Source organism: Zootoca vivipara, chromosome 1 (genome assembly GCF_963506605.1).
Source record: "Zootoca vivipara chromosome 1, rZooViv1.1, whole genome shotgun sequence".
Lineage (NCBI taxonomy): Eukaryota > Metazoa > Chordata > Lepidosauria > Squamata > Lacertidae > Zootoca > Zootoca vivipara.
Window position 1 is genome coordinate 119,570,093 of NC_083276.1, and position 23,355 is coordinate 119,593,447.

The 23,355-nt window shown below is 43.6% G+C and overlaps 1 protein-coding gene across 1 annotated transcript in view; it reads left to right on the forward strand.

Moving 5' to 3' along the window:
• Nucleotides 1-3,142: 3,142 nt before the first annotated feature.
• Nucleotides 3,143-23,355, forward strand: part of ANKAR (ankyrin and armadillo repeat containing) — a 38,288-nt gene continuing 18,075 nt past the window's right edge. Inside the window, exons 1-9 of the mRNA XM_035132059.2 lie at nucleotides 3,143-3,740; nucleotides 4,970-5,407; nucleotides 8,074-8,237; nucleotides 10,647-10,762; nucleotides 12,584-12,761; nucleotides 15,017-15,236; nucleotides 18,542-18,749; nucleotides 20,669-20,877; nucleotides 22,275-22,379. Of these exons, the coding sequence (XP_034987950.2) occupies nucleotides 3,143-3,740; nucleotides 4,970-5,407; nucleotides 8,074-8,237; nucleotides 10,647-10,762; nucleotides 12,584-12,761; nucleotides 15,017-15,236; nucleotides 18,542-18,749; nucleotides 20,669-20,877; nucleotides 22,275-22,379 (2,236 nt within the window). The remainder of the gene's footprint in view (nucleotides 3,741-4,969; nucleotides 5,408-8,073; nucleotides 8,238-10,646; nucleotides 10,763-12,583; nucleotides 12,762-15,016; nucleotides 15,237-18,541; nucleotides 18,750-20,668; nucleotides 20,878-22,274; nucleotides 22,380-23,355) is intronic.

A 23,355-nucleotide genomic window follows, 5' to 3' on the forward strand; every position in this document is an offset into this window, starting at 1 on the left:
CAAATTCACTACAAAGTCCAGCGCTGTGTGGGCCTTGGGAATAACATGAAACAGATCACAACCTTTTTTGTGCAGATGAATGCAATCTTGAACTCAAGAATTAAAAGCTACTGTTAACATACCACAGAAATAAACTATTTTGGAGGAGAGGGGATCCTGAAATGAAATCAAGATTACTCCTGATTGCAGAGACCTTTCTCTTTAAATGGTGGAATGGTTGTAAGTAAGTAATCTGAAGAGATTTGTTGGTCGTAATAAAATTAATGGTTGTAAAACTGCTCATGGAACATGCTGACCCGAAGTTCTTAATATTTTTAAATGGCAGATCTGGAGCTGTTTTGCAGAACGGATTGCAACACAGGAGGTGAAATAGGAAGGAATGCCTTGAGGATGAAGGAAATTTGCTTTTCTGTCTGGGATGAGCTGGATGGCTCCTTGCCAAAAGCGCGTGTCTCCTCTGATTTTCATTTCTTGGGAGTCATTTTTCAGCTTGCTAACAACAGCTGTGCATTTGTTGACAGAACCACTAAGAATTTGAAGTATAAATACTGACTAGGCCAGGCACAGGCAAACTCAGCCCTCCAGATGTTTTGAGACTACAATTCCCTTCATCCCTGACCCACTATTCCTGTTAGCTAGGGATGATGGGAGTTGTAGTCCCAAAACATCTGGAGGGCCGAGTTTGCCTATGCCTGGACTAGGCTGCCTAGATTAGGCCACGGAAAGTTCTAGGGTGGCCTCTTTATTTGGAAAGGTGAGCTGTTTGGTCTGAAATAGGGAAGGGGGCAGCCTTTCAGAGTCAGAAATCCCATCGGATGCAGGCAAACAAGCACAGTGAAGTTCTTAGAATACTTATTTCATACTGAACTGTGGAAGGGACACCCAGAAACAGCACATAATACAACCAACGTTGTCTGGGTCCACTGAAGAGCTGTCTGCCCCCACAGAAAAGGTGGAAATTGCCCACCTGCAGTCTTTTTACTGACTCCATCCCACTTCCCTCACAGTTGACTTCCCTCATTGTTCTTTGGTTTCCATGGCTACCACATCTAGTCAGCAGCCTCCCTTCCCACACTGTCTACTACAGAACAGCTGAGGGATACAAAAGTGGGTGGTGCTCCCTAGACCTGGGTCAAGAGACAAGGCCTCACAGTTTCTGGCTGTGGTACCTGCACAGGCTTGTCTTTTGAATGCACTGCCTGGATTTGGAAAAGCATTTTTCTGGTGATGCTTTCTCTCTTGCCCTTTCTCTCTTAACTACGGCAGCCTTCCATTTTCTCTCCCCCTCTAAACCCACATCCCGTAATCCAGAAAACATACAGTTTAGAATGGGTGTTCAAGATTGCAGGCGGTTTTCCCCCTTAAGGCTTTTCAATACCTTCATGTTCCAGTGTGGGTAGTTAAAAAAGAAAAAGAAACAGTAACCAAGTAGACTTGCCCCTTACCCTTACTTTTCAGGTCATGCTTAAATAGAAATGATAATATTATTGTGGTAGCTTTCATAAGGGCCCAATTCAAAATGGTGTCAGGGCTAGGATTGTCATAGTTGTTGAGGTAATTTTTGGAGGGGGTGCAAAGTTGTTTAGCTTTTTTAAGTTTTGCCCCAAGTTATTGAGATTTTTGAGCTATTTTTAAGAAAGTTCGCCAAAATCTACAATACCAACATGGCAGTTGCCTTACGTCCAGATTTTCCAGTTCATTTTCAGTGATTTGTGCCTGGATGCAGCTTCTGGCGGACAAATCCCAAATCTGGACATATGGCAACCCTAGTCAGGGCAGGATATCTAAGGGGACTTTCTTGTCCCATAAGAAATTGCTTAGTTATTGCAAACTTCTATTATTTATTTACTTATTGCCTGCTACCCACCCTAAGCCCCCAGTGCAGATTACGGCAATTAAAAGGCAATATTAAATATTAAAATTTAAATATTAAAAACAGGTTTGTTTGTTTTTTAAAAAACCTTACAATAACAGAAATAAGGTGGGGCCAAAGCTGAGTAAAGAAATAATAATAATAATAATAATAATAATAATAATAATAATAATAATTTTTATTCATACCCCACCCATCTGGCTGGGTTTCCCCAGCCACTCTGGGCGGCTTCCAACAGAAAAATAAAACACAATAATCTATTAAACATTAAAAGCCTCCCTGAACAGGGCCTCTAGAGAGGCATTCTCTAGTCCTATTTGAGTGTCCAGCTTCACCTGGCATTAATTTCTACATGTACCATTGCACACCACACTGGCCCCTCTGCATGCAATAATCATAATTTTATTGTTTATATGCCGCCCATCTGACTGGGTTGCCCCAGCCACTCTGGGCAGCTCCCAAGTATTAAAAGCCGGGCTGTCTTAAGCATATGCGGCGCCGGGGTGCAAAGATCCACCTGGAGCACACAGACACACCCCGGTTGCTCAGTCCCAGGCGTGCAGGAAGGCGGAGCAGGCCGGCTCCCTCAGTGTCTCGCAGAGCCGTCCACAGCAGAAAAGCCTGTCGCGGTGCTCCAACTGACGGGCAGGCTCTTCCCCAGACTCATCTCTCAGGCCCTGGACTCTCGGCCTGGCACCCCTGAGAGCCTGGTGCCCAGGTGCCCCGCACCCCTAGCGCCTTTGGGTAAGACGGCCCTGATTAAAAGCATAAAAAAGGTCAATCATTAAAAACCTTCCCTAAATAGGGCTGCCTTCAGATGTCTTTTAAAAAGTTGTATACTTATCTACCTCCTTGATGGGAGGATGTTCCACAGGGTGGGTGCCACTACCAAGAAGGCCCTCTGCCTGGTTTCCTGTAGCTTCACATCTCTCAATGAGGGAACTGCCAAGACGGCCCTCGGAGCTGGACCTCAGTGTCCGGGCTGAACGATGGAGGTGGAGACACTCCTTCAGGCATACAGGCCCGAGGCAGTTTAGGGCTTTAAAGGTCAACACCAACACTTTGAATTGTGCTCGGAAAAGTGCCTTGTTAAAGGTTAAGGAATATACTACTCAGGTTCTGTGTTTTAGTCCTATCTTAATAGGAATATTTCTGTTCCAACAACCCATAAGCCACTTGATTAACTCATGTGCATTACATATTGTATTCTCTTTCCCTCTTTTTTTTAACGTATTTAGGAAACAATAGAACAGAAAAAGAGGCAATATGATGCTGAGACCACTAAAAAAGCAAGTGCTTAGGAATGAGCTAGCAGATGAGGCAACTTATTTAGCTCACCTAGCTGCGCAGAGAAACGCCAGTGCCTTCTTCGAGAAGTACGAGCGAAGCGAGCTTCAGGAACTACTGACCACTTCATTTTGTAGCTGGTTGGCAACCAAAGATAACTTGCGCCAAACTTTGGACCTCCCCACTGGGCTCTTGAGGCAAATGAAAAGTATAAATGTCCCAACAGCTATTTTTCTAACACCCGTGGAGCCCGACTTAGAGTTGGACTGCAGGGAAATCCATCAGATCATTAGAGAGTTGTCTGTTGGGATTTACTGTCTGAACCAAATTCCGTCCATCAGTTTGGATGCTAATTACGACCAAAGTACTTCTTGCTCCCTCCCTCCAGCGTACTTTGACACACGAATCGGACAAATGTTGATCGCCGTGGATTACATGCTGAAAGCCTTGTGGCATGGGGCATACATGCCCAAAGAAAAACGCATCAGATTCTCTGAACTGTGGCGTTCTAGCATGGATATTGACGCAGACGGCATTCCTCAAACAGAAAGAACTGCGTGTGCAGAGTTCTGTCAAGCTGGTAAGATAGGTTTGCCATATTTCAAGAGGTGAAAATCCAAAACCCAGACAAAAAAGTTGCTGCCTAAAGATTTTTTGCCCAAAGTTGTTGAGCTTTTTCTTTGCAAATCCTCGCAGTTTGGGTTTAACATTGAGAAATTGTACCTACTCATACTGGTTATTAGCCTTGTGGCACAGATAAGGAGCATCCAGATTCTTATCTGCATTGGCAACCACCACCAAAGGGTGCCTTGGAATGCTGCTTGCTAAATTTGGGTGCCTGTATTCTTTAAAACAGAAGTCAACGGGCATTTAATAGTTCCCAAATTTCCCCTTGACGAAAATCAGCACCATTTTTCTTGAAAGAGAGGTTCCAGAGCTCCCCATGAATGCCTCCCTTGCTCTCTTACAACGGCAATGGCGCCCACCTGAGAGGTGCCGGAACTGAGTTCTGGTGAGTTCCGGCTGAAAAAAAGCCCTGACAAAAAATAAAGTAAGCGCAGGCATGTCAAACCTGCGGCCCTCCAGATGTTTTGGACTACAATTCCCATCTTCCCCAACCACTGGTCCTGCTAGCTAGGGATCATGGGAGTTGTAGGCCAAAACATCTGGAGGGCCGCAGGTTTGACATGCCTGAAAGGGGTTCTCTTGACATGCAAGGTTATTCTGTATGATGTAAAAACCCACTTCTGTAAACTTTTATTTGTTAGATTTTTTTATATACTAATTACAGTTGTTTCATTTGTGTGTGTGCGTGTGTGTATATACATATACATACATGTAGGTAAAAATGTATGTGGGTGGCGCTGTGGCCTAAACCACTGAGCCTCTTGGGCTTGCCAATCAAAAGGTCGGTGGTTTGAATCCCCGCAATGGAGTGAGCTCCCGTTGCTCTGTCCCAGCTCCTGACTACCTAGCAGTTCGAAAGCTCGCCAGTGCTAGTAGATAAGTAGGTACCACTGTGGTGGGAAGGTAAACGGCGTTTCCGTGCACTTTGGTTTCTGTCACGGTGTCCTGTTGCGTCAGAAGCGGTTTAGTCCTGCTGCCCACATGGCCCGGAAAGCTGTCTGTGGACAAACGCCGACTCTCTCTGTCTGAAAGCGAGATGAGCGCCGCAACCCCATAGTCGCCTTTGACTGGACTTCACCGTCTGGTCCTTATCCATGTAGGACAGGGAATATCTGTATTTTAACTGATCTGTTTTTATTTCAGATATTTATTTATCTTTTTGTGCACATATGTATGCTATAGGTCTAATAGATATTTCAAAAGAACCAGATTTCCAAGGAATCTATGAGGAAAACTTGAATGAAGACCCAACGTATGACCCTAACAGCCCAGAGGAAAAAGCATTCTTCATGCAGTTTGCAGACTACATATTTCTTAAGTTGACTTTTGCCACCACAGAGGTTCAGCAGTATGAAAATGTGTTCAAGTTTGATGCAGCATACAACCTTTGTAATGCGATAAGGATGACTGAGGACCGCCTCGATATGCATGGATATCAGAGGCTGCAGCAGAGGCTAGCTCTTCAACAAAAACTTGTGAAGAAATACCTAGAGAAAAAGGTCGAGATCCGGAAAAACATAGCATATCTAAAGCTAATGAGTTTTCTTATTCCATTTTTTATCAATTTGAAAAGGAAAAATAAAATCCCGAATTTAAATCGGCTTCTTCAGCCATATTCAGGTAAGACTATGTTCTATCCCAGGGTCCCCAAACTAAGGCCCGGGGGCCGGATGTGGCCCAATCGCCTTCTCAATCCGGCCCGCAGACGGTCCAGGAATCAGCATGTTTTTACATGAGTAGAATGTGTTCTTTTATTTAAAATGCATCTCTGGGTTATTTGTGGGGCCTGCCTGGTGTTTTTACATGAGTAGAATGTGTCCTTTTATTTAAAATGCATCTCTGGGTTATTTGTGGGGCATAGGAATTCATTCATATATTTTTTTCAAAATATAGTCTGGCCCCTAACAAGGTCTGAGGGACAGTGGGCCAGCCCCCTGCTGAAAAAGTTTGCTGACCCCTGTTCTATCCTTTTGCTGAGAGATTGCTTTTAATCCAGGAACAAGATATAGACCATATCTGTAAGAACAATCATACGAGCCCCTTACCAGTACAGTGGTACCTTGGGTTACAGACGCTTCAGGTTACAGGCACTTCATGTTCCGCTAACCCAGAAATAGTACCCTGGGTTAAGAACTTTGCTTCAGTATGAGAACAGAAATCACCTGGCGGCGGCGTGGCACCAGCAGGAGGCCCCGTTACCTAAAGTGGTACCTCAGGTTAAGAACAGTTTCAGGTTAAGAACGGATCTCCAGAACGCATTAAGTTCTTAACCCGAGGTACCACTGTGTAGTCTAAAATGGTACAGTCCTGATTCAGGTTTAACAGCTCATTGAGAACTAGAAGTGCTTTTTTAAAACAAACAAACAACTTTACAATCAGTCCAACCAACAATGATACATCACACACAATCCAGATTAGACAACAGTAGCATAAAGAAAAGAAAGCAAAAATGCAAGGAACGCTTAGTAAACAAAAACAGAAAACCAGGCAATCGGCATGACATGCTTGTATACCCTGCAATAGACTAAAACAAACAAAACTTTGTGTTTACAAAAGCATACGAGAGGCAATGCACCTGAAACGTACCCTCCAACATTTCTCTGATAAAAACAGGGAGGTCTTATTCCATAATAATAATAATTCTACTATTTATTAACCAGGCAGAGGGCCTTCTCGTTAGTGGCACCCACCCTGTGGAACGCCCTCCCATCAGGGCCTTCTGGCGGTTCCCTCACTGCAAGAAGTGAGGTTGCAGGGAACCAGGCAGAGGGCCTTCTCGGTAATGGCGCCCGCCCTGTGGAACGCCCTCCAATCAGATGCCAAGGAAATAAGCAACTGTCTTACTTTTAAAAGACATCTGAAGGCAGCCTGTTTAGGGAAGTTTTTAATGTTTAATGCTGTATTGTGTTTTTAACATTCAGTTGGGAGCTGACCAGAGTGGCTGGGGAAACCCAGCCAGATGGGCGGGGTATAAATAATAAATTATTATTATACCCCACCCATCTCACTGCCTTGCTCCAGTCACTCTGGGCGGCTTCCAACGTGTATAAAAATATAATAAAACATTAAACATAAAAAACCCCTTCCCCATACGGGGCTGCCTTCAGATAGCTCAGGGGCTGGATAACTCCAGATCCTCAAACATTTCTCTGATGGCAATAGGGACATCCTAAGGAAAAGAGCCTAAGGCTTGCCAATCAGAAGGTCAGTGGTTCGAATCCCCACCACAGGGTGAGTTCCTGTTGCTTGGTCCCAGCTCCTGCCAACCTAGCAGTTTGAAAGCACATCAAAGTGCAAGTAGATAAATAGGTATCGCTAGTACAGTGGGAAGGTAAACAATGTTTTCGTGTGCTGCTCTGGTTCGCCAGAAGCGGCTTTGTCATACTGGCCACATGGCCTGGAAGCTGTACACTGGCTCTCTCGGCCAATAACGTGATATGAGCGCCGTAACCCCAGAGTCGGTCACGACTGGACCTGATGGTCAGGGGTCCCTTTACCTTTAAGGAAAAGCAGGACATTCCGGGATCAGATCAGAAACTGGGACAGCTTCTGTAAATCCGGGACTGTCCCTGGAAAATAGGGACACTTGGAAGGTCTGCTAAAATTAAGGCACCAGACCCCCTCCAAATGATTGGGGTTCCTTGCGGCAAGAATTAATAAAGGAAATAAAAGAGAACCAGTCACCATGGAATTTGTTCCTCATGAACTAGAACTGGAACTACTTCTTAATCCTGAAAAAAGTGTCAGAAGAGTACACTATGGGTCTATCTCCACCATACCTTTAAAGCAGTATTATTTCACTTCAGATAGCCATGGTTTTCCCCAAAGAATAATCAGAACTGTAGTTTGTGAAGGGTTTTGATGTGAGGAGACCCACGTTCCGCTCACGGAGATACAGAGTGGTTTAACAATCAACTTCTCTTCCCAGGGAACTCTTACAACTGTAGCTCCGTGAGGGGGATAGAGATATCCTAAAAACTCTCAGCACCCTTAACGAACTACAGTTTCCAGGAATTTTTTGAATCTGGGGAGGCCATGACTGTTTAAAGTGGTATACCAGGTGCTTTAAATGTGTGTTGAAGATGGAGCCATAGTGTACTCTTTTGACACCAAGCAATCCTTTATATGTGATGAAACTACGGGAAATCTGCATTTTTGAAAGTGCTGCGTAAAGTTTGGGCATATAATTTTATATTAGTAGTAATGTCATTCATTCATGTCATTCGATGAGAGCAGTGGCAGCTGCCTTTGCCTCTGTGTTAAAACCCAGTTCTTCCTTTTTGTAGACGACAAAGTCAAAACGGAACGTGAACTGCCTCCAATTTTGTTCGGACCAGATTTTAAGTGCCAGCATTTTGTATACGCCCAGAATCGGTATTTCCATCTCCACGGTGGCATTGAATATGATGTTGGTACTCCTTCAGTTGAAGACCTTTCAGATGAGATTAGGGTACTAAATTGGCATTTTCAAAATAATTTAGTTTGCGATAAGGAGAGATTGTTGGGGTTGGGGATTTACAGCTTGGGGGTGGGGGGGATTACATTCCCCATGCTCTGGAAAATAATAATTTGCTCCCACAGAAGGTTCAGCTTTACAGTTTGGGATGTCTCCTTTGTCAAGGGAAGCTCATGAAGACTGCATACGCACTATACCTTTTAAAGCTCATTCGAAGCAGAGTCTCCCTCAAAAGAATTCTGGGCACTGTAGATAATGTTAAGATTTGCTGGGAAATGTACATCTGTGACAGGTAAAGCTACGGTGCTCAGAATTCTTTGAGGGAAAGAATCTGCTTCAAATGTGCTTTAAAGATGTAGCATGGACACCGCCTTAAGTCCCCTTACCACAGAAACTCTTCCTACCACTAGCTTGGTCTGGTTCAGCAGCTACAACCTCTCCAGAAGACAGACCATCTACGCCCTGTAAACTGTTCCATCTGGGGCCGCCTTTGAAGCTGGTTTGGATGCTTCCCTTGGTACTTTCTTGTTCAGATTGTACCTCAGAAAAATGTCAGAACGGTTCGGCTAGTTGCTAATTCACTTTGGAACCCACTTGAAAGTACTAGTGCTGCCTTTTAAGTATACCTGAAGGAGAGTCTCCACCCCCATCGTTCTGCCCGGACACTGAGGTCCAACTCCAAGGGCCTTCTGGCGGTTCCCTCACTGCGAGTTGTGAGGTTACAGGGAACCAGGCAGAGGGCCTTCTTGGTAGTGGCACCCACCCTATGGAACGCCCTCCCATCAGATGTCAAGAAATAAATAACTACTGTATAAAACTTTTTAGAAGACATCCGATGGCAGCTCTGTTTAGGGAAGGTTTTTAATGGTTGATGTTTTATTGTGCTCTTAATACTTTGTTGGGAGCTGCTCAGAGTGGCTGGGGCAACCCAGGCAGATGGGCGGCATATAAACAATAAAATTATGATTCTTGCGGGGGCCTTCCCTCAATGCATGCAGAGGGGCCAGTGTGGTGTGCAATGGTACATGTAAAAAGTACTGCCAGTTGAAGCTGGACACTCAAATAGGACGGAAGAAGAGTGCCTCTCTAGAGTTGCATTACCCAGGAGTATAAATAATAAATTATTATTATTATTATTATTATTATTATTATTATTATTATTATTATCACATAGGATGGGTGAAAGGAGCAGCTTCTCCTATATCAAACTGCCTGTACTTTGAAGTAATCCACCAAGGCCCATTTCTCTGCACCTTCCTTGTTATATTTAGGCATATGGCAAGTAGAGAAGGGCCTTTTGTGGTGGTGGCCCCATGATGGAAAACATGCACATCCTTTCCTGGTAGCAACTTTACATTCTTTTAGGCATTAAACAAAAAACAAACAAACAAAAAACCCTCTCAGAGATTTGAAGGGACTCTTTAAGCATTTAAAACCTTTTAGATCTGATTACCATTTTGTCTGCTAGGTTTTTTTGCTAGGTTTTTTTTTCTAGTTTTGTCTGCTAGTTGTTGTTTTTTTGTTTTGTTTTTTTGGTCTACTAGCTTTTTAGTTGGTATCTGAAGAAGTGTGCATGCACATGAAAGCTCATATCAATGACAAACTTAGTTGGTCTCTAAGGTGCTACTGGAAGGAATTTTTTTAGTTTATTATTATTATTGTAATTAATTGCTTTTAATATCAGCATTGCATAGCTGCCAAGTTTTCGCTTTTCTCGCGAGGAAACCTATTCAGCATAAGGGAAAATCCCTGTAAAAAAGGGATAACTTGGCAGCTATGGCATTGTAAACTCCCCTGGTATCATTCTCAAGCAAAGGCAGTATAAAAATATTTGAAGTGCATAAATAATTATTAAATGACACCATGAAGGGTAAATTGTAGGGGCAATTGTCAACTTCCTTTTACTCAGAGCAGATCCATTGAAAGTAATAGATCTAACTTAGTCGTGTTCATGAATGCCAATGAGTCTGAGCAAAATTTAGTTTTATGCCACCCTTCAGTTCTGATTTGTTTCAAGAAAATGTATTTTACAAGAGAATACATTTATTTTTATCTGTATTATTTTATTTTAAAGAGCATTTACTTTGAAGAAAATCTGCATGTACTGTTGTAGAACTGTAACCTCACATGTTATGGGTTGGAAGTCAAATAACTTTGATTCTTTGATTCTATGAAACCAAAAACCTGTTTCCACCATGTGCCCAGACAGGATTTGAACTTGTGTTTCTCTACCCACTGGGTTTTTCAGCTCTTCTCAGCTCTTAGCAGATTTTGAGCCTGCATATTTTACTTAAAATTGACAAGATGCTTTAACTACTTAAAGCAGTGCTTAGCCTTGATACAGGAAGTTTTAAAGGCTTTGCAAGCATAAATAGGGTCTGTTGTTTTTAACATTAATTGTAGGCTGCCTATGACGAAATGCATACATGTGCAGCAAATCACCTCGCTCAACTGTTGGACCCAGATGCACCCTATAGAGAACATTACCCCATACCAATAATGGATTTTCAAGGCAAGAGGTAAAGAGCATGTGAGATGCTTTCTATTGAGTTTTTGGGAACGTAACACTAGTTAATGGTTGAGAGTCAAAAAGTGGCTCATACGTAAGTGCCAGTAAACACTTGTGTGCGTGCACCAGATGTAACAGAATTGATCAGAAATAAGTTTTCTTAAAAGACATTCTGATGATTAAGTATATGGATGTTTATTATTTCTTCATCGAGATTTTTTAATCTGAATGCAGAATTGAGTTTTGCTGCTTTTAAAAAAACAAATTATTTTGACCATAGCTCTTTGCCCACTGTGTATTATCATAAAGGGAATTCAGTCATTTAATGAAAATCTTGTAGATGGAATCCAGTCTGGCATAAAGCATGACACAATCATATTTTCTGTGCTTCCTGTTAGCCCTTTAGTCTAAACCAAGCATAGGCAAACTCAGCTCTCCAGGTGTTTTGAGACTACAATTCCCATCATCCCTGACCACTGGTGCTATTAGCTAGGGATGATGGGAGTTGTAGTCCCAAAACATCTGGAGGGCCAAGTTTCCCTACAATGCACTTCTACTCTATCAAGTGTTTCCCCCAGCCCCCAGCACCACCTTTGCTCTATCTTTTATGCCTAGGTTCTAGTCTTTCAAGCTTAGGGAAACATACACTTCAGTGATCTTTACAGTGCCCAGATACTAGAGCAATGTTAAAAGGATACTACAGTGGTACCTTGGTTCTCAAACTTAATCCATTCCGGAAGTCCGTTCCAAAACCAAAGCGTTCCAAAACCAAGGTGTGCTTTCCCATAGAAAGTAATGCAAAATGGATCAATCTGTTCCAGACTTTTAAAAACAACCCCTAAAACAGCAATTTAACATGAATTTTACTATCTAACGAGACCATTGATCCATAAAACGAAAGCAATAGTGTACTGCAGTCACACAATCAATCAATCAATCAGTAGCTGAACTGGGTCCCACACTGTCACAAAAACAAAACAAAAAGAGCCGCAAAACCAAAAACGCAAAATAAATAGCAAAACCAGACAGACCTCAGCATAACACTCAAAATGGAAGCGTAACACTCAAAACGGAGCACGCTCGGCTTCCGTAAAAAAGTTTGCAAACCAGAACACTTACAGTACTTCTGGGTTTGCAGTGTTTTGCTTCCGAGTTGTTTGAGTAGCAAGGCGTTTGAGAACCAATGTACCACTGTACAAATAGTGTGGTGCAGTGGGTAGAGCGTTGGACTAGGATGATGGAGAGACCCAGATTAAAACTGACACTTTACCCATGAAGCTCGCTGGGGGACCTTGGACCAGTCACACTCTCTTACCCAAACAACCAGGGTTGTAGCGAGGATAATGTTTGGGGAGGGTAACCCAATTTAGACAGGTGTACACAACCTGCGGCCCACTGAGCTAAATGCAGCTACTACTGCTTGAATTTTAAAAATAAAGTCCTATACATAAGAACCTGCTGAATCAGGTCAAAGGTGTCCACCTAGTCCATTATCCTGTTCTCACAGTGGCCAACCAGATAGCCATGGGAAGCCTGTAAACAGCTCTTGTGACTCCCAGCAACTGATTTTGTGTATTGTGGCCTGCCTAGTGTTTAACCACGATCCCAATTTTGCAGTCTCGGAGACAGCAATAAATATATACTTATTTATAAGCCCCTGGTGGACCACCATATTAAGCGGTTGGGATGTTTTTGGTTTGGTGGGTCAGAAGATTCTCAGGCTCACTTTACAGGCATTGTGAAATATAGGCTACGAAATAATGTGTTAAAGTATTCCAGTTTCTACTGTGCATGTGTGTTTCCCCCCCCCCCCACCCCCTGCATTTTCCAGCTATTATGTAATCGGCATCGAACTTGAACCATTTTATCTGCTTTTTAAGAGCCAATGGTGGGGAGCCATAAACGAAGTAGTAAGCACACTTAAACCCAAAAGGCTTCCATTAACTGATATTCAAGCAATGGACCAATTCAAGAAAAGATTTGGCTATAAGAAGGCTATTAAATGCAAGGTATGTTTTGTTTTTGTTTTTTTAAGGGAATGGACCCTGTGAGGTTCACCACATGGGTCATGTTCCTCTAACAACCCTTTCAGAGCAGTTTTGCTCCTCTCCCTCTGTCACTCAAAATCATGCTTCATTCCACTTAGAGCAGCCTTTGTGGATGGAGTCAACCCGCCTGCCCCGCTTCTCAGGCCAGGTAGAAAATTTAAGGTTGCCATCCATCCCGTATGAAGCATAGGTGGGTTCCCACAAGGCAAGAAACAGTGATAATGGCAAGAACCTTTATTGAACTAACAGAACTGGACAGCAGGGGCAAAGCAACTGCTTATTATATACATTTCTGAAGGCCTGGGCCACTCCCAACGTGATTGGCTATCTAAACTTCCAAGCTGCGAATCATGACTCAGAGTTTAAGGGCCAATGGCAAAGGCTCAAATCCTGAAATGTTCTGTGATTGGATATCATGTATCAAATCAGAACACCGCTCAGAATCCTTAGTCCAGACTCAAGCTCAGGCAAACACAGACCACAGAATACTTAACACTGTATAATACAGGATCGTCCCGGATGATAGTGTAAAATACTATGCCCTGTGCTGATTCAGTACAGGACGCAGCTTGTCCTGTATTTTCGCTCCCCTGCCCCCCCCTTCTCTGCCAAGTTAGGGACCCTCTCCAAATGCATCTGTGTGAAAGGGTGTGTGGAAAGTCATGTATTTAAGCTACGGGTAGCAAAGCTCAGACTGATTTACAAATTCATGCATATCTGTCTCTGTGCATGTGACAAATTCCGGAGGGGCCATCCTGTTAGGCTGCAACAGATTGTAATGGATTGCTTTGAATTCATTTATGCACCAGGTGGAAAAGAAAATCGCTCCAACACCTCTCTCTGCCCCCACCCTGCCCTGCCCTGTATTTTGCCAGAACAAAGGTGGCAACCTTAGTGTAAATGGCCCAAACAGCCCATTCTCTCTTACTTCCCTATTTATCAGACTCCATGGTTTCTGGGAGACATTCCAGTGACAGTGTCTCATTCAACTGCTGCTCAAGCTTTGCCTGTTGAATGCTTTCAAAGTCCTCCTCCTCATCTCCCATTATATCCCAACTTTTGCCCTCATCTTCCTCTGGAGTGTGCCCTCTGCCAAACCACTTGGAGTATGAGGCCTCTCCCCCTGATAAGGACTCTCATGAAGAGTTCGGCAGCAGTCCTGTATCTCAGCGACTCATATATGCTCATATGAGCATGCAAACAGCAGAGTAAACGAAAGCTTGGCTGCGGAAGTATGTAGCATCGCTAATTTTATTGCTATACATCAAACCAAAGCAAAGCAAAACAAATCATAATAATGAAAATAACAAACATCCTGTCTGTCCAAGAGACAGAACAAAGAGCCTAAAACAAAAGCACAGAAAACGGAAATGCTGTGTCTGAGTTTCCGTTCTCACACTTCCAGAAGAATGGAATGTAAACAGTGTGGATCACGAGATCCAACAGCAATGGGAGAATAAAAAATACTAACATGGAGGTCTATATTAAATGCCCCTTCATCCTCTCTGGAAGACTCCTGGGGAGGTGGTCTCCACCACTTTTCTTCATCTGCCCAGTCCCTGACAGTCGGGCAGAAGCTTCCTGGGCTTTGAGAAGGATGCTGGAGCCTAAGGTGATGGGAGGATTATTGGACCCGGTCAGAGCATCATGTCTCCCACCCTAAGCTGGGCAGAAGCTTCCCAGGCTTTGAGAAGCAGGCACCAGAGTATTGACACTTTAATACTCTAATTTACTTGGACCATTTAGGGGACTAGCCTAATCCCCCTAGTCCACTGACCGCATGCCACTGGCAGGGTGATAATTTGGCTAAATTTTGTTGAGGGAGGGGGGTAGCTTGAGGATTCCATTAAGGGCCTCTCTACATTTCCCCCTATAATTTGAGTACAGTATTGGGCTGAAACTGGCATCCAGTGGTTGGGGCCAAGACTTCAGTGGCCTGTATACATCCTTGCCCATTCAATCTATCGAACCAGGATGGAACACGTGATACAAAGCAAGTGCAAAATTACATAATGTGATGCAGAATAAGAGAGATCCTGTGTCTTTCCGCAGTCGGCTGGCCTCAGGAGTCAATTTATCTTGGTACAGAGTTTTAACTGTTCTCTTTCTTTCAGGGCATGGTAAGCATAGCTCAAATCAAAGTAGCTGGAGTGAAAAATCACGGTATTACTATTCTTGTTGTTTTTCTATGTGCCTTTTGCGCATGTGACATTTAGAGCCTGCCATTTGGCATGAGGGCTGCTGCTGAAAGAGGGTTGGCTGCTATCTTCCTCACCTTCTGCCGCAAGACATCCCTCTCCAGCCTTGCTCTTTCAGACGATCATGGTTACGGTCTTATCCACTATGCTGCTGTCTACAACCGTGTGTCAATCATATGCCAGCTGATTAAATCATCTCTGACAATCAACCAGAGGCGCAGCATCCCAATTACCCAAGGTAAGAAATAGTATCTGCTAAGAAGTTATCAGTGTCACAACTCCCAGGGGTCCTTCCCACAAGGAAAGCATCTCCCCTGTCCCCTTTCTCAGTTGTAGAAAAGACTCCGTGCGAGAACCAGAGATATCTAAATCAGGTTTCCTCAAACTCGGCCCTCCAGATGTTTTGAGACTATAATCCCCATCATCCCTGGCCACTGTTCCTGCTAGCTAGGGATCATGGGGGTTATAGGCCAAAAACATCTGGAGGGCCGAGTTTGAGGAAGCCTGATCTAAATCATTCACCTTTGTGGAGATCCCTCTTGATTCCAGTTTTCTTTTCCGAAGTGTATGAGATACTTTATTGCTCCAGGCATCACTATTAGCCCTCATCTGACCTATTACCGACTCCAGTTCAGATACCAGCAATGCAGTCCCGCTTGACTCCGGTGGGGGGTTGCTTTGGCGATGTGGGCTGGGCTGGAGCAGCGGGCTCTGCCCCCTACCTGCCATACATGCCCACCCACCCTTGGCATTGGCAACCCACGTTATGCTCCCATGCTGGACAACAGCTCCCATCATCTGACCATTGTTGGCCCTGCAGACTAAAATCCAGCAACATCTGGAGAGGAGAACCACAGATTCTTCATCTCTAAAATGACTTGTTTGGCGGAGGCTTTTATCATTAGAGTGAGAAGCATAGTGTATACTGCAAGAAAGAAAGAAAAGACACAATAGCCCGGGGGTGCCTAAACCTTTTTCAAAGAGGGCCAGATTTGATGAAGTGAACGTGCGTGAGGGCCAACCAAAGTTGGAGCTTTTTTTACAATTTTACCACAAAGTTGTGTTGAGCCACGGGGGCCGGGAGCCAGATTAAATCAAGCAGCAGGCCAGATTAGGCCCCCAAAACAGACTTTGGACAGGCCTGCAATAGCAAAATCATAATAAATACATTTTGTTCTAGGAAAACGTTCCCAGAAATCTGATCCAAAGGGTAAGTGATAAATATTTTGTTGTCCTCTGACTTTTGTAATATATATATAAGTATACAAAATAAAGTTGTGCTAGCTATAGGAAAACTAGGGGCTATAAGTTTAAGGGCAAAGGCTTGCAGCTTCTGTACCTTAAGAGATAATGCTCTATAGTGTAACTAGAACAGTTCATTTATTGAAGTATTTGAGTTAGTTAGAGCTTTGCTGTTGCCGTTAAGGAGTGCACAGGTAAGCAAGCCCGTTCAGAAGAAAATCTCTTCGGAATCCATTAAGCTTGTTGCAGTTTTGTAATTTTGTTCTGGGAATAAATTTAATGCAGAGGTTACACTGAAAAAAAGAGATAAAAATAATTAATAATAATAATAATAATTAAAAAGAGTGACTGCACCGAAGTTGATAGTATTTTGTGACTGGAAATTCTGCATAGCCAAGAGCTTTGGAACCTATGATATAATTAGCATCTAACAGATAAGATAAGATATCTTTATTGTCATTGTCCCCTTGCGGGAACAACGAAATTAATCTTAAAATAAGAACCTATGTCTATATATCACACTGGCATGTAGGGATGTCATGGTTGGAGTGATTAAATGAATATGCTTTGTTTCAGGAATAACGAGCTTCCAAGATAAGGACACCGCAGGAGAGAAAAGTGGTGAGTTGCAAAAAGCACAGCATTACTTTTTTTATAGTCTACACTGATGAAAATTATTTAGTTTGTTGTGTGTCGAGGTCACAGGATATCCCCCCCAATAATTCACACATCACACAGCAATTTAAGTTTAAGGTTTTTGGCATTATTTTGGCCACAACTTTATTTAAAATACAACCAAATGTGAGTGGTTGCTTAGGCATTGGTTCATCCATCTGTCCCCCGCCCTGGGACAGATCTGACATCCCTAGCCGTCTAGGGAAGTCAGTAGGTAAACACCCCCTGAGAGAGGATGGAGCTGTGTGTCAGGCCTTTCACCTCTCCCCAAATGTTCCCCGAGGCTCTTGCTCTTGCATGGCCCTAGCCCCTTGTGGGGGTACAGACAAGAGCCCCAGGATTCCTTTAACGGAATACCCCTAAAACAACAGCAACTTTGAGGGGTAGGCCCAGCCTTTCCATACCCCTCCACCAACCAATTTTTTAACCAATGCCTAACTGCCAACCTTACAAGTTGTGACGATTTGCTACGCAGTAGGCAAAAACCAAATGGCAACAGCCAATCAGCCAAATGGACAAAATTCCTACCAGGCCCCTGCCCCAAAGCAGGCGACCCCATGACAGGCATAGCAATGTCAAAGCAAAAGGCCCTTAAAGAGGGTGGGCGGGCGGGAGATCTGTTGCACTGGCAAAAGTGAAACCAAAAGCTGCCCACAAAGAATTTATACCTGCTATTGCTATCAAACATAACTTGCAACATGACTTTCCCCCCAGCAACAAACTGTCCAATCACCCTGTGGCCATATTAGACTAATCTGCCCAGCAACCCCAGGGCAACACGTGCTCTCAATGAATAGAGACCCCCAATTTGCCATTGATTTCTTTTTCTCTCTCCACTAAGGCTGGGCTATATGCTGTTCATATTCAGGGGTGGGCAGAGATTTTGCTTCGTTTCCCATTTTTAATGCTACAATGCATGTCATGTTCAATGCTTTTTAAAAAATCTGATAAATTCACATGCTATTTTTCTAGTGCTGGAAAGAGAAACAATATTGATTCTGTGAAAATTCAGCCTAGTGGAGAGGTGAGAGTGTGAAACTAGGACCTTAGAGAGACTAGGTTTCAAATACCTACATGAAGCTTACTGGGTGACCTTGGGCCAGCACCTGCCTCTCAGACTAACCTACCTTACAGGGTTGTCATGGTTTTTAAACAAGGGGGAAGAAGCAAGCATATCCCTTGAGCTTTTTGGAGAAAAGGGCTATAAATTCAACACATACATACATATACAGTCGTACCATGGAAGTCGAACAGAATCCGTTCTGGAAGTCCGTTCGACTTACAAAATGTTCGGAAACCAAAGCGCAGCTTCTGGTTGGCTGGAGGAAGCTCCTGCAGCCAATCGGAAGCCTTGCTGGACATTCAGCTTCTGAAAATCTTTCGAAAACCGGAACACTCACTTCCGGTGTTTGATCATTCAGGAGCTGAAACATATGAGTTACAAGGCATTTAACAACCAAGGTATGACTGTACACATAAAATAATAAAGGGGTGGTGTAAAAACAGCACTGATATAAAACTAGCAAATAATTCTTCAAATCCTTGGGGGCTCTGCCTTAGATTTTGCCAACTGAAGTGTACCATGTCTGTGTAGTTCAATCTATTGCATCTTGTTCGTTCTGTCAGGTTTTGGTCCCACTGCTTTGCACCTATCAGCTCAGTGCTCCTCCGTCGAAGCCCTCCATTTCCTTTTGGCCTTAAAAGCAGATTATGAAATACCCGATGAACGAGGGTGGCTGCCTATACATTACGCTGCCTTCTATGACAATGTTACCTGCTTCACAGTTCTCTACCGAAAACACCCAGCTTTGTTAGAGTCTGAAACACATAATGAGTAAGTAAGCAGAAAACAGCATGGGAATTTACGCCACCTTGTTTCCTTTGGAAATCAAGTAAGGAACTCTAAATATTGTCAAGTTTCAGAGTTCGAAGGTTAGTGATTATGCATAATGTAACACCAAATTGCCCGATCTTGGGTCAATCAATTTGAGACAAGGGTTCATAATGTGCCTGTCAGCTGGCTACATAACTATCCGGTCTTACATTTGCCTGCAAGGAAACAGGCTATTCTAGGGTGTGACCATGTTTTGAAATGTTTGCTATGTCGACTTCTAATCAATCTAAAGGTGTACTGTCCCATATCAACCAAATCCTCCTGGAAGAATCTACTAGGAGTATGGAGGACTTTCAGATAGCCTAAGAATGCAGTCTAGACTAACGTTCACCTTCATGTTCTGGGTTCAAGCCTGGAATCCTTGATAAGAGTCCTTTTTAGAGCAATCAACATTTCAAAGTGGGAAGGTAAAGAAAGCGAGATAAGGCAGGCAAAGAAACTACCCCACCACAGTTCAGCTCAACTGCGTTTCTGTTACGTGCAATTTGTCTGGAAGGATAAAATAATAATAAATCTTATATAAACTTGCCAGTGAGTAGATCCCAATGAACATTAGGGCTGGCCAGTATCTGGTTTTCAACACTGTGATATATCACCAGTTAAACATCACAATATACTGATGTATCACGATGTCTGAAATAAGGATGGCATTGGCTGGCTTCATGGTTTCCCCCACATTGTGATTTTTCCATCGCACACACACATATAAAAATCCGCAATATATTGCCAGGTCAAAAATTATGAAACCAGTATCATGATATGGACTTTAAACCGGTTTTGGGTGATATATTGCCCAGCCCTAACACACTTTGTGATTCGTGATATATTGCCAGGTTGAAAACGATGAAACGGATATCATGATATGGACTTCAGACCAGTTTTGGATGATATATCAATATCTCACCAAGCCCTAATGAACATAATAGGGCTTTCCTTATTAGGGAACATAGGGATAGATAGATAATACTTTATTACGGCCATAGGCCCATATTTGGATACCAACACAAATTAACATACATCATACAGCAAAGTAAAATAAGACAAAAGAAAATAAAATGAATTAAATTAATTCCATTCATATAAATCCTATCCCTATAAATATTATAAATTACATTTACAAGGTGGGAACAACATATCACTTAGTTCATCTGGTCACCACTATAAACCAAACAATTGAACGAGAACATAGGGAGATGTGTGTACTGTACTTTTATTTGTTCATTTTCAGCCGCAATTCTTCATCTACTTTTCTGGGAGTGAATCTCATTGAACTAAGTAGGGCTTGCTTCTGAATAAATGTGTGCAGGATTCCACTGTCACTCGGCAGCTAACTTGCAGAAGCAATGCCCTGACTTGCATATAGCTTAGCATGAACACATGGATGTGCAGAAAACTAGGGTGGTGTAGTGGTTAAGAGCGATGGACTTGTAATCTGGTGGGGTTCGCATCCCCGCTCCTCCACATGCAGCTGCTGGGTGACCTTGGGCTAGTCACACTTCTCTGAAGTCTCTCAGCTTCACTCACCTCACAGAGTGTTTGTTGTGGGGGAGGAAGGTAAAGGGAGATTGTTAGCCGCTTTGAGACTCCTTAGGGTAGTGATAAAGCGGGATATCAATCCAAACTACTACTCCTCTTCTCCTTCTCCTTCTCCAGGAAAGGGATCATAGCCAGTTTGCTCCTATACAGTCATAGTTTGGCTTAGCATCTTGTATGACTCCAGGCCAATGGTTTAGCTCTTTCTGGACTAACTATGAAGTATGACCAAGGCTTGTCCTATATATGAAATAAAATCCATTTCATCATCCTATTTTGCTGAGTATTTATCTGCATTGCAGTGATGTTTCTCCTCTCTCCTATAGACGTTGCTCCACCCCGCTTTTGCTTGCCGCTACATCTGGGGCATTAGATACGATCCAGTATTTGTTTTCTCTTGAAGCCAACTGGCTGAAAAAGGACAACGATGGAAATAATATCATTCATTTGGCGGTGCTGAACTTTCACACAGAGGTTCTGAAGCATCTGATTCAGCTGAACAACCCTCATCTTCCGGTTTGGAAAACTCTTGTTGGTAAGCGCGTCAGTTCCTCTCCCTGCAAAGCGGTTCTGAGTGACCCTGACTCACTGGGATGTTTCAGTTCATGAGGATGCAACAGGTCATGGAGGATGCAACAGCCCCCATAGCCCAGTGATAGCACATCTGAATGCTGTATTCGCTAGGAGCAGGGTAGGAATAGAGGCAGAAGCTGGAGGGAACTCTGGAAAGGATTGCCCTGTAGCAGCCCCCACACCATAACGGATTTGTAAGAAGGGATTTTGAACTACCGCATGGTGGCAGCATAGGACTTAGCAGGCTGACAAGGAAATATTGGCAGACTAAATGCTTTCTATTAACCCACTAAAAAGGTAAAGGGGCCCTGGGTGGTTAAGTACAGTCAAAGGTGATTATGGGGTTGTGGCGCTCCTCCCAGTTTCAGGCCGAGGGAGCCGCTGTTTCTCCGCAGACAGCTTTCCAGGTCACGTGGCCAGCATGACTAAACCGCAACACTACCAAAACTAAATAAAAACACAGTTTTAGCTGCTGAATATGTTGGCCATCAAGTACTAAAGACCTGGGTAGACTAAAATGTTTGAATGAGCTGTGCCGCTTCAGGATAATGTTGAGGAGGGATACCTCTTTTGAATGCCTTCAAGTTTTTAAAGCTTGCTCCAAGCAGAAAAAGAGCTTTATTTTAATGAAGGGGGGAACTAAAAAGAAATAAAATCTGCCATCTGTAGATTATACCATGAGACAAATATGGTATAATCTAGAGGTTTTTGACCTTTTTGAGTCCATGGCTCCCTTAACCGACTACATTTTTTTCTGCAGCAACCCTGTGGGGCTCAGGAGCCCAGTTACGTCGCCCCTTGCCTGCAGAGCTGCCAGCCTCTCACCCTTTTTTGAACACCCACCCTTGTGGAGAGTTCCCTCAGCCTCCTCTCCTCTCCCCTCTCCTTGGGAGTCCTCCGGGCAGCCGTAGCTGCTGCCCCTGGTCTCTGAACTGCCCCACCCCTGCCCCAAAAAGAGGGTTCTCCCAGAGGCACCATTTACCTGGGGAACTTGTAGCAAGGGCTGCTGCAATAAACAGCCGTGCAAGCCTTTGGGAGGCAGAAACGCGAAAGGGCATCAGAGGAGGAAGGGAAGGGAAGAGGAACAGAACAGGCCAGTGTTGTCTGCGGTACCCCTGACCATCATTCAGGGCACTCCAGGGTGCCATGGCACACTGGTTGAAAACCACTGGTATAATCCAGTCTACCTAGAGCTGTGTCACAGTTTTGAAAATATGTTTCCTGGCCGTTTATTGGCTAGATAAACTAAAAAAAAAAAACAGTTCTGCAAACTGGAGTTATTGCGAAAAGGTTCAGCTTGGATACATCCTTTGGGGTAACCAACAAGTGTCTTCAGATTGCTTTGGGGATTCTCAACAGGTATGTTGGAATACAAAGAGCATAAAAGGAAAGAAATGGCAATACGGTGTTTGGAAGTACTTTGTCTCGCCAAAGATCATTACTGGGAGTGCATTTTGGATGCAGGTGAGATAAGCAGAACAAGATATGTTGCTGTCTTTATGCTATAGGGGGGGCAGGTGCTGTTGAATGACAGTTCCAATAATCCCTCTCACCACTGGCCTGGCTGGCTGGGGCTGATGGAGTCCCACAACAACTTGGGGTGCCAGAGGCTCCCCATTCCTGCTGTAGGTTTTCATATAGGTATCTGTGCACCAGCTACTAAATGCCCATATAAGGCGATTTCAAGCCTTATGAAGAACAGTTGAGGGAGTTGGGTATGTTTGGCCTGGATAAGAGCAGATAATGATAGCCACCTTCAAATATCTAAAGGGCTGTCACATGCAAGATGGAGCAGGCTTGTCTTCTCCTGTTCTGGAGGCTAAGACCTAAAACCAATGGCTTCAAGGACACTCTGATTAAGCATCAGGAAGAGCTTTCTGATGGTAGGAGCTGTTTGACAGTGAAATGGACTCCCTTGGAAGGGGGTGGAGGTTTTTAAGCAGAGGCTGGATGGCTATCTGTCATAGATGCTTCACTTGAGATTCCTGCATTGCAGGGGGTTGGACTAGATGACCCTTGGGATCCCTTCCAACTCTAATGTTCTACGATTCTAATAACAAGGGGGGAAAACAATAGAAGTAATTAAGCCAAGCCTGATATGAACGCATAGGAAGACATACTACCTTTTCCTTGCATAGTTTCCTTTTTAAAGCAAACTGTACACACAGGGTTGGATCCAGGTGAATGTAGTTCCCACTAAAAGCCATTCATTCATTCTTTTCAATTGTATACATTTCACTAATTTTACAATCATTTTGACACACCTTGGGTGGAATCCTTTAGTCTATCTTCCCTATATTGGGAGGGGGGGTTGTGAAGCGGTAAATACGCCCCCCCCCCGACAGCGGCGATCCCAGGGTTCCCCATTAAAGGGGTTGTGTTGAGGGGAGTCACTGGCCATAAGCTGAAAGGTTGTCAGTGCACTCCCATGTGTTGCGGT